This window comes from Sceloporus occidentalis, unplaced genomic scaffold (assembly GCF_023333645.1).
Source record: "Sceloporus occidentalis isolate IW3139 unplaced genomic scaffold, rSceOcc1.0.p SCAF_157, whole genome shotgun sequence".
In the NCBI taxonomy this organism is placed as follows: Eukaryota; Metazoa; Chordata; class Lepidosauria; order Squamata; family Phrynosomatidae; genus Sceloporus; species Sceloporus occidentalis.
The window spans coordinates 157081-169165 of NW_028317137.1; the positions used below are offsets into that span (position 1 = coordinate 157081).

A 12085-nucleotide genomic window follows, 5' to 3' on the forward strand; every position below is an offset into this window, starting at 1 on the left:
CAGAATAGCACAGGGGCTTCTGCTGTAACCATATTACCTCTAAGTAACTGCCCCCTATGGTGTATTAAGCACTTAACACTTCAAGGCCTTTGCTGAAAGGGTTAACTCTTTATGTAAAAGGCAAGCAGGCACTCAAAGGGTTCAGAAAGTGGCCACTGACAATACATTAACTCAGTGAGTTCCTATGAATTGCCCCATTTTTTGCCTTAATGGGGTATCCCCCCCCCCCTTTAAGTTTTTGGCACGTCTAATAAAATGTCCAAAGGATGGCGGACGCGGCGCGAGGCGAATCGCTCCCCGGAGAGCCAGGCGCTTCTCTGCTGAATTAGAAAGTGAAGAGATTGAGTGCAAAAGCTGCTTGGATGTGTTGAAGCAGATCGGAGGAGCTTTGGAAAGCTCGGGAGTTTTGGATGGGGGTTCTGGAACGATTATCTCGGCGGGGTTTACGCGTTCTGCTTCGCCAGAGCCTCTGCCTCCTGTAGAGACAATAACAAAACAACAAAAAAAAACAAACACATTAACAAAAAAATCTACAGAAAGTAATAAAACGTAGCAGCAAACAAATAAATAATGGAGAGAATTTAATAAATAATGGAGACCGATAGCAGTCCTGGTGATGACCGCCATGGTAGTCGTCACACGTTTGAGGCACGCGCGGTTATTGATTTTGTCACGGAATTCTGTTGCCACGTAGGAAATGCCCCAGCGGAGCCGGGTCCCCGATGGCCACCATCCCTCCTTGAAGACTTCAGGGGGTCTCCTCTTTTGAGGAGACCAGAGAAGATCTGGTCCTCCGTTGACCTTGGTCTGGGAGGGAAGGAAGGGAATGTGCGTCCCCTTAGGGGGAGAGCAGCCCCAGAAGAAGAAGAACGGGGACCTGGCTTCCCTGTGGCCCCTAACCCACTGGAGCACCCGGTCACTTTTTCTTTTTCATGACGATGGTGGAAACATGGAATCCCGTGAAATCTGATTCTACAATCCTGGCCTCAGGTCTACTAGAAATCACTAGAATTCTCTTTCCGTAGCTGCTGATGAATGAAGCACTTTACAGGCATACTGAGGAGACTTTCGCTGGGCCGATATAAAAAAGAAGGGAAGTTACACAAGCTTCCAGGACCTCAGAGGTCTCTTCTTCACATGGAATGAAGGCGAGACCTCCGCGGTCCCAAAAGCTTACGTTTCTTTGCATGTTTTTCTATACTGGCCCAATAAATGCTAGAAGCAATGCTTTTACCTTGGAACCCGGTGGAGCAGTCAGGCCCAGAAAGGCATAAACGGCGTTATTCTCTCGCGCTTCGAAGAAAGCGTCGTAATCCTGTTAAAAAAAAAAAAGGAGACGGTCGTCAGAAAGTAACATAATCCATCCAAGTTTGGGCTTTATTGCCATGAAGGTGTTTCTTGTTGTCCAGGGGCGTTGTTAAAAACGCACTAAATCTATTTAAATAAGGTGGTTTTATCCGAAGGCCAAAGTAAATTAAAAGGAATCCAGAGACGGGATTAATAATACGATAAACGAGACTCCTTTAGTAAATGCCGACGCGACCCCCAGACTGAGAAGAAATATGAGGACGTGTTGGTGAGAAGCTGGCCGTTCATTAAAAGAAAGCATCGGAAGCCACTTCTTTACTCTTTGGGCGGTTAAAATGTTCTCGCTCTGTTATCTGAGCCCTGATCTACTAAACACCCCGACTCCTTATCATACTGCCTGTGGGGAAACAATAGAATGACTAAGTCTCAGTCACTCAGCCAGACACTCTGACTTCTAAAAGTCTATGGAGGAAAGGACTTCACTTGCATTGCCAGGGAGAGTCACCAAAAATATCACATGATTGACAACAATGGGCGCCTCCAGGTCTGCATTAAAGGGAGTTTTTATACAGCGCTGGGGGGTATATTACTGTATACAGTGCTAGGGGGTTATATTACTGTATACAGCGCTGGGGGGTTATATTACTGTATACAGTGCTAGGGGGTTATATTACTGTATACAGTGCTAGGGGGTTATATTACTGTATACAGCGCTGGGGGTTATTACTGTATACAGCGCAGGGGGTTATTACTGTATACAGCGCTGGGGGGTTATATTACTGTATACAGCGCTGGGGGTTATTACTGTATACAGCGCTGGGGGTTATTACTGTATACAGCGCTGGGGGGTTATATTACTGTATACAGCGCTGGGGGGGTTATATTACTGTATACAGCGCTGGGGGGTATATTACTGTATACAGTGCTAGGGGGTTATATTACTGTATACAGCGCTGGGGGTTATTACTGTATACAGCGCAGGGGGTTATTACTGTATACAGCGCTGGGGGGTTATATTACTGTATACAGCGCTGGGGGTTATTACTGTATACAGCGCTGGGGGTTATTACTGTATACAGTGCTGGGGGTTATATTACTGTATACAGCGCTGGGGGGGTTATATTACTGTATACAGCGCTGGGGGGTATATTACTGTATACAGTGCTAGGGGGTTATATTACTGTATACAGCACTGGGGGTTATTACTGTATACAGCGCAGGGGGTTATTACTGTATACAGCGCTGGCGGGGCTTCCCGTCACTAATCCCTGTTAGCACGCGGCTCTGCGTGGGTCATGGCGTTTTACCCCACAGTACTGGCTGTCGTTAAAAATCTGCGGGGGGAGGGGGTTGCTGTTAGCCGGCCGGCTGTTCTCGGGAACATTTTCTCGCATCCATTTGCGATTCTCCTCGTTGGCCGCGATATCCTTTTCTTCATACTCGATCTTTACAGCATCAAAAAACCCCAAGACATCTTGCTGCTTCTTCTTAATCTGGCGATAGAAAGAAAAAGGACAAAGCGTCAGGATTAATCTCATCATTGAATCGAGCAGAGAGCGGATCACGTGATCTGTAGCATATTTCTGATTCAACAAGAAAAATCAAGACGTGGAAGAAACATTAATGGAACATCAAAAACATCTATGTATAGATCAAGAGAAAATGCACTCAGCCGCACACACACACGACACTCAGCCGCACACACACACACACGACACTCAGCCGCACACACACACGACACTCAGCCGCACACACACACGGCACTCAGCCGCACACACACACACACGGCACTCAGCCGCACACACACGACACTCAGCCACACACGACACTCAGCCACACACGACACTCAGCCACACACACACACACACGACACTCAGCCTCACGCGCACAAACACAACACTCAGCCGCACACACACACACACGACACTCAGCCGCACACAACACTCAGCCACACACACACGATACTCAGCCACACACACACACACACACAACACTCAGCCACACACACACACACAACACTCAGCCACACACACACGACACTCAGCCACACACACACGACACTCAGCCACACACACACACACTGAACATTGGCCTCCCGGGTACTGATAACAGTGATCCCAGACCATTCTCCCTTTACTGATTTACGCTCCATGACTCCATCACCGTGCATCCGCTGCCCGACAGCTACAGAGAACGAGATTCCATAGAAACACAGAATCTGACTCCAGATCAGACCCATTCTCCCCGTCTTGTCGCCCGTTTCTCCTGCTGCGGAGACTCAAACCTTAATCAGTCGTTGGTCTCGTCTTAGATTCAGGAGCCGTATGTCTATCCCATGCATGTTTAATACCCTCACTGTGTAAACCTCTGCCACTTCTGCGGGGAGGCTGTTCCACTTATCTACCACCTTCTTAGTAAAGAATGGAATTTACTCTGTAAGCTCCAGGCCTATTCTAAAAGAGCAGCTCAGCTGTACATTTACGGATTTATATGGCACCATCATATTCTTCGGCGCTGTACAATGGGTAAATAGGACATAAGTAGTGCATCTCATAATAATTTGGACATAAACAAAAAGTAAGGACAGCCCTGGGCAAAGGAGCTTACAATCTACAATACATCATATGGTGTATATACTGCAGCTAAGTAAATCCTAAAATAAAAGGTTACAGGGAGCAGAGAATGGGGTAGGCTGGATGCGGAATGTGTTCTGTAGGAACAGAATACGCCAGACTTGCTGCCGACTGAGTGATGTTTTCCGCAGAGTCCGGGGGTGTAAAAAACGGGAAGTCTCGAAAAATATCTTTTTCACAAGTGGGAGCTGCAAATATTTGGAGACATTTTCAAACAATGTGAAAACAATGGCTGAATTGTAGATTGTAAGCTGCCTATTACGTCCTGTGTACCCACGGTACAGCACTGTATAAATCATTATTCAATTGTTTTTTGAAAACCTTGTTGGCTTTCAGGCTAGCCCTGAAAGGGTTAACACCAGAATAAGGCGCCTGTTCCTTTAAGATCCCGGCCTGATGTCACAGCGGGAGATACAGATGTGGGATCCCCGGGATGCTGGTGACGAATCTCTCATCTTCTAGAATTCTGCTGCCTGACGGATCGGATTCCATTGCTGGACTTTTCTGATCACCTCCAAACGCTGAGAAGGAACGGCCCTCACGGCCCTCACGGCCCTGGTCTCATTCGGCGCTGGACGGGTTATGAAAGAAGGAATCCCTTTCTAAAAATGCTGGTTCTCACCGATTTGGGGGAAATGCAGCTAATTACCCATATAAGGGCAAAAAAAAGCCCCCTCTCCGCTCACAGCCCCTCCTCCCCAGCAGCTTCTCCCTCAAGACTACTTCAGGCAAAATGCGCTGCAGAGACGGCCAAATAAGGAGATGTCTTCTAACTGCCGCTACTGCCTGCCGCACATGACACACGCTACTGCCTGCCGCACATGACACACGCTACTGCCTGCCGCACATGACACACGCTACTGCCTGCCGCACATGACACACGCTACTGCCTGCCGCACATGACACACGCTACTGCCTGCCGCACATGACACACGCCACTGCCTGCCGCACATGACACACGCCACTGCCTGCCGCACATGACACACGCCACTGCCTGCCGCACATGACACACGCCACTGCCTGCCGCACATGACACACGCCACTGCCTGCCGCACATGACACACGCCACTGCCTGCCGCACATGACACACGCCACTGCCTGCCGCACATGACACACGCTACTGCCTGCCGCACATGACACACGCTACTGCCTGCCGCACATGACACACGCTACTGCCTGCCGCACATGACACACGCTACTGCCTGCCGCACATGACACACGCTAATGCCTGCCGCACAGGACACACACGCTACTGCCGCACAAGACACACGCCACTGCCTGCCGCACATGACACACGCCACTGCCTGTTGCACATGACACACGCCACTGCCTGCCGCACATGACACACGCCACTGCCTGCCGCACATGACACACACGCAACTGCCACACAAGACACACGCCACTGCCTGCCGCACATGACACACGCTACTGCCGCACAAGACACACGCTACTGCCTGCCGCACATGACACACACCACTTCCTGCCGCACATGACACACGCTACTGCCTGCCGCACAAGACACACGCCACTGCCTGCCGCACATGACACACGCTAATGCCTGCCGCACAGGACACACGGCACTGCCTGCCGCACATGACACACGCCACTGCCTGTTGCACGAGACGCCGCTGCCTGCCGCTGCCTGACGCTCATTGGGCTGCTGCATGAGACGCCACTGCCTGCCGCACAAGACAATGCTGCCTAAACACAGAAAAGAAGCGCGCTGACTGAAGTCACCTGTACCGGGCTGCATTCATTAAGGAGTTGCAGAAGTGAATACAGTGAGGAGATCAAACATGCGTGGGACAGACATCCGGCTCCTGAATCTAAGACAAGACCAATGACTGATTGAGGCCCGAATCTTTACAGCAGGAGAAACGGGCGACTAGACGGGGGCCAAATGGGGCCGATCTGCCCAATTCTATTCACTGCGTGTTTATAGTCATCTTGACAACATAACATAATAACGAGTATTTATACAGCGCGTTCCTCCCAGGGGGAACCAAAGCACTTTCTTAGCTCTCGGAATAAACCGAATCGGCAACTGAATAATAATATTCAAAATAGCAGAATAATGGCTGCTATTATTACCCAAGCGACGGAACTCATTTATCGACCTCGGAAGGATGAAGGGCTGACCCTGGCGGGATTCGAACCTGCGACCTTGAGGATGCATTGTGAGCCCGTACATGTATGGGCTTTGTTATTAAGGGGTTAAACATGAAATCCTCATATATCAGACTCTAAAAAAGGTCACAGGAGGCTCACACCCACTAAAGGCAGGCCTGGTCTTCTTCTGCCGATCCTTACCTAATAAAGCAGGTGTTTGTATTTATTTTACCTTACTTTATAAAGCGAGTGCACAATGTTTAGATAAACCTCATATAGTCTTATCTCGCTGCTTTATGGGACAAGATAAAATATCTCCTGGGGAAGGCAAAAGAAGGTCTGCGTTAGCTGTGTTGTATTTCGAAGAAGCTGCAACTCCAGAGCTGCAGCACCCCTGGCCCCATATTATGGACAGCGTGCTGAGCGCTATCCTAGACCTGGCCCTGGACCGCGCCCCAGACGCGCTCTTCTGCTAACCTCACGGCCGCCGTCTCCACGCTGAGCGCATGGATATCACGTCGTGTCCCGGTGCGGTGGAAATGTCACCAAGGAGGCCGTGCCGGTCAGGCTCTGTGCTCCAAAGGGTCGGTTACAAGAGAGATCTCCGGTCTCCCCGACCAGCCCAAGGAGAAGTTTCTCACCGGGGAGCCCAATCGCTCAATAGGGCAATATGCAAGCCATTATACGGCACAGGGGCCACCGCCATACCCGGCTAGCCAGGAGCCATCTCTATTCAGGTAGCAGGTGGACAGGTCTATTGACGTCAATGGGTGGTCCGCTGACATCGAGGGATTGAACTGACACTCATTACGGGGTTGCCTTTTCAGGGAGCGCAGCGGCACGAAACATTCACAGCCCGCGCCAAAACCAGTTCATTTAGCGTTGGGAATGAAGCCGGCCAGAAACTCTTGGCTGCCACAATGTTACAAGCCGCGTCCGATAGAATAGCATGAACACGCATACAGAGGCCGGGGCTGCGTGTTCAGCGGATCATGTAATTTATGGAATTACAATTCGTTAATAACTTACGTTTAACACAATAGAGCAGTCTGTAAAATATTTTTTTTTTTTAAATGATTTCAGGGCAGTTATGCAAAGCGTGTACATTGTTCCCATATAGAAATGTTTACAGAAACATTCCCAGAATATATATATGTAATTCTTTTACTTATTGATACAGAATTCATGCATCATTCTGGTTCTATGCATTCCTAAACAGCTGGCATTTAAACTCAGGTGTAGGGACTGCCCCCACAAACTTTTGACTGTTGGCAGTTATACATTTCAATTGCTCACGACTGATTCGAGGTTTGCTCTTTGCACTACTAAACATAAAAAAGCGACAATAAAAATACATAATTTTGAAGGCTGCATTTTCTGAGGAGGAATAAATCTGGGAGCGGGGGAGAAATGTCCTCGTTGGGGGACTGGGTTAGAAGACGGACACGCCGGGGGATTGGGTTAGAAGACGGACGCGCCGGGGGACTGGGTTAGAAGACGGACGCTTTGGGGGATTGGGTTAGAAGACGGACGCGTTGGGGGGATTGGGTTAGAAGACGGACGCGTTGGGGGGATTGGGTTAGAAGACGGACGCGTCGGGGGACTGGGTTAGAAGACGGATGCCTGTCTGAAGAGGAAATGTAAATAAGACCGAGGAGCCCTCCAGCTTCACATTCGAGGGGGAAGAAGACGGGGCGGACATGACAGGAAGTCATATGAAATCAGACTTGCGCTCGCTGTAGTTTGTCACCCCAGGTGGCACGCTGTACATAAGGCTCATACCTGGGAGCTCTCAGGAGGTTTTTGCCCCAGTCTCAGGGTGAAGGGGCAGATTCCCCGGGTCACACAGTGTGTAGACGACTCCTTCCTATTCTACCCCGCTGTGATCATATATAAGACTGCCAATTGGGGCAAGCCTTCCATGAGGGCCGGCATTAGACCCACTTGGTAACCATCGAATAGAATGGTTAAAGGGCCATTAAAGGGTTAATATTGCAAGAGTGGTAGGGTCCGCTCGCTTAGAAAGGTATGATAACGTGTTTCAGTGTATATGGCGGCCGGAGGGCTAATGTGAGCATTACGCAGCGTGCACAGGAAGCATACCTGAGTATGCTTCCTGTTTCAGTAGATGCAGCCAATGGGACGGCTTATATGGGGCGGAAGTCCAGCAGCTAAAGAAGGCGTGCATTAAACTGCCCTGGAAGCCATGCTAAAAACTAAAAGACTGTCTACTAAATGAGGCAGCTCGTCTCACCGTAAGTCACCGTTTAGTAAATAGAACCCAGAATGGTAAATCATTAACCAGTTAAATGTTTATAGAGCCCATCCCGGTGACTCACAGACAGACCTATGCACCTGCAAGCTCTACCACCGCTGTGTAAGAGACTCGTAACCTTACCGCTAAACGAAGAAATAAACAAAAATGTCAGAAACTAAACTATTTCACTTAAAATTATTCTATAATGTTTTTTTGGGGGGGTTTGCGTTTTAGAAATGGACCAGACAGAAAGTTAAAGGGACCCCCACACCTATAAATTGCATTAAGGCAGCTTGGACGGCCGGAGCGTCCCTTTAATAATACCCAAAATCTCCAATTCTTTTACCCGTAACCGCGGGGCCGACACGGATACATTTACGCGATTAGGAAACGGAAGCCGGCCCGTTGCCGGGGGTAACCGACAACTTATTTGTTTCTTCTGGCTTCTTCCACCCTGTCCATTGTCACAATCCCATCAGAGTTTCATGCTCCTAAAAACCATAGCTTTCTGTGCATTGGGGGGTCTCTTTAGACCCCCTGGACAGATTATGTGAGCCAGCACTGGAGCTGGCAGTAAGCAAGCAAGTAAAAAAAGTTTAAAAAGGGAAAAAATAGGAAATAAGAGCTGCGTATGGCGGCCGGGGAGCCCCTTTAAAGGCAGGCACAGGAGGCGATGTTACGTATATTTTCTGTATCAGCAGAAGCAAGGAGGAGGAGGAGACCCCCGCAAGTCGGCCACGTCGGAGCTGCAGGATGGCACAGACCCCCCCAAGTGATTTTCCAGCTCAATGAATGAACCACTCGGGGGAGATCAGATCGGGAGAGTGGGCCAGTTACTCAGGACTGTCCTGTGAAACCCCAGGACCATTGGGAGCTATGACTTTATCCAGCGAGCAGGGATTTATGTTGTAGGGGCGCGTGGAAATAGTTGTTTTTGTTCCAGGTTTACATTCCACGCACAATAAAGCCAGTGTTACCGAGAGCGGGGCGGAATAAAAGCGGGGCCCATTATCACGTTAATTATAAAGCAGTAACGAGTACACCCGCAGCGCAGGGGGGGGGGGGCGGGGTGAAGGGGCCCGTTCTTAACGATAAACACGCGATTATGTTTCTGCTCCACATTCAACTACAAGCCTTCCAGATAAAGTTTAACCCCTCCGAGGCTGGAACGTGGTCTCTATCACAGCAAGAAGAGGGTAAAGGGGCAACAAACTGGGAAAAAGAAATGATTCATGACTTTAAGGAGAAGCTGCAGCGCAGTAACCCTTTCCACCCCATCAGGGTCTCCTTTTTGGATGAACACATCAAGCTAAGGCGCTGCGGACAGGGAAAGGTCCTGCGGAATCCCTCCATACATTTGCAAGGGGTATAAACCAGGACTCTGCAGGGTTCCTTATAATCTCTGCACGTGTGTGAGCAAGTTTTACTTTACAGAGAGGGGGGTAGATAAGTGGAACAGCCTCCCAGAGGAAGTGGTAAAAGTTAATACAGAGAGGGAATGATTAACAGTGGAGTCTCTACAGACCTTAATCCGGGAAAAAAGTACGCGGATGTTTGTTTCAAAAAATGATTGAACTATGCATTATGCAGGGTCACGTATACTAAACGGCGACATTCAACAAATTCCTGGAGTATGGAGCGTAAGGATCAGGGGAACGGGAGCGCACTGAGCCGTGATGTGAATATAAACGCCTTTAAACCAGACCCCCATCACGGCACAGCCGACATCAGCAGGGGTTAACCCCTGAGGCGCAAGAAGGGTCTGCAGGGTTAGTTCCTCCCCACTCAACATAGACAGATGGGTAAAAATGGCCGAATAAAAATAACTACTCTTAATTCATAAAAATATCCTTTTTATCCGAACTTCAGATGGGGGTTTATTCTATGTTCTGGTGCCAAAAAATGCCGACAGATACTACAGCGAGGCTATAAATACAATAACACATTTTAACTACAACTCCCATCACGCTCAGCTAGTCCTGAGTTGCAGCACATCCAGAACTTTGGAAACAGACCCAAACTTTCCTCTCCACGTTCTACTTCTGTCTTAAGTACCGGGACGCTTCTCGCTGCCAGTGGGTGTCACTAACAGGACTGCACTAAAAAAAATACAAGCCACTTCTCATCAATGAAATCCAGCAATTAATATTAATACAGTATGATTATTTACTACAGTAAACGGGATTATTCCTCCCCAGATACAGTGTGTGGAGAGGCAGAGAGGTTTATGGGCCACGGTGCAAAGATTACCGACAGAAACACAATGGGCGATGGTTTAGCGACGAGCGATTAGTCGGGGTTGGGCAACATGCAGTTACGTTTATGATAAGGTCACAGGAGTTCTGTGTAACCGGGAGTGTGGACGTAAAAGAGGCTGGGAGTGGATGATGGGAGTTGTAGTCGTCATAGATGGCTTCATTTCAAATACAGAAGACACAGAAAGCTAAGGCAACAATGGTGGGTATCACTGCTGGCTACACTTCAAAGGTTAACATTTGGACCCACAGGACTCGGTTGCGGGTGATAGGAGTGGGTTATTTGCCTGTGCCGCCCATTCCGCAGGGGCCACTTCCCGTCACGTAATCCGGCCACAAAGAAAATAAAATAACATTGGCCTCACAGGTTAACCCCAGATAACATAACTGCCCCCAAAACCATCTGCAATACCCCCCCTGGAAGCTTCGGAAAGAATTACCCTCGCCAAAAGACGACGACTCCCACAGACTGCAACCCACAGGTACCCCCTTAATGCAAGATTTTAGCACATCAGCCATCTCCGGACTCCCATCACTCTGAGCTGTCCGCACACCGGAAAAAAACCCAGAAGACATAAACCACAAACGAAACATTAGAATTCCCCGCCGGATATAGTAACACATATAATAACTAATATAATCAGCTTGGCCCGCAGACGGCCCACCCTGCGCAAGCAGTGGAATGCATGGCCCTCGAAGGGTTAAATTTGCCTTTACTTTTTATGGCTACTTCCTAAATTCACGGAGCGCGTTACTTCTCTATCCTACATCTCGGGATATTCCTGCGGGGGTCCGCTCCACACTTTTCTATAACTTGGAACCCCCGTCATCCTTTATAGAGGAAACGGGGGTGTCTTCCACGCCACATTCCATCACGAGCCGGACCCCCGTTCCCTAACGTACCGGCTCAGTTTGTCTGTTCTAGTTCTGTCGGACCCTTTGAATGTAGGGACTGTAAGAAGCGCTGCGAAAACTGTTGGCGCCACATAAATAAAAATTAATAATAATAATAATAATAAATCTGTTATCTTCTAAGTTGACGTGGATCTAGAGCTGAACAGGATATTTCTCCCCCGGGACCCCTGCGCAGATCGGGGTCCAACAGCACACAAAATTTAAGTTTCTACCCCTGTAAGACCCCCCTCCCCCCATAACAGCCCCCCCAGCCATAATGTATAGAAGTCAGCTCTTACAGATGTGGACCCCGAGGAGGTTGCAATGTAAACTTTGATCACCATCCTGCCCAGCTGGATGAGGGTCCTGCAGCTCTGGTTGTTGTTCCTCCTCTTGTTGCTGTTGCCCCCCTGTGCTCCTGTCTGCCCTCTAGGACTCCCCTCTGCCCCGGTGCTGGTGGTACTGGTGTCACTGGTGATGCTGGTTCACCTCCTCCTCCTCCTCTCGCAGGCTGCTCCTCTCTGCTCCGCCAGTGCTGGATGCTGCTTTGCATACAGGGAGGCTCGGTCTTTTTTTTTTTTTTTTTTTTTTACTCAACTAACTTTATTTAAGTTAACAAAAATAAGCAG

At 49.0% G+C, this 12085-nt stretch overlaps 1 protein-coding gene across 1 annotated transcript; it reads right to left on the minus strand.

Moving 5' to 3' along the window:
• Positions 1-421: 421 nt before the first annotated feature.
• Positions 422-11800, minus strand: LOC149280203 (adapter SH3BGRL). Its single transcript, XM_089500682.1, has 4 exons — positions 11756-11800; positions 2616-2801; positions 1235-1315; positions 422-476 (listed from the first exon to the last, which is right to left on the minus strand). Exons 1-4 carry the CDS (start codon positions 11798-11800, stop codon positions 444-446), a joined length of 345 nt encoding a protein of 114 aa, XP_089356808.1. The 3' UTR covers positions 422-443.
• Positions 11801-12085: the final 285 nt, after the last annotated feature.

Excerpts from the sequence above, each read along its gene's own strand:
- LOC149280203 (XM_089500682.1), bottom strand. The coding sequence starts at position 11,800 with ATGGTGATCAAAGTTTACATTGCAACCTCCTCGGGGTCCACATCT. Across the intron at positions 2,802-11,755 it reads CCTCCTCGGGGTCCACATCT|ATTAAGAAGAAGCAGCAAGA; the intron begins GTAAGAGCTGAC and ends TTCTATCGCCAG. Across the intron at positions 477-1,234 it reads CTGCTCCACCGGGTTCCAAG|GAGGCAGAGGCTCTGGCGAA; the intron begins GTAAAAGCATTG and ends TTGTCTCTACAG.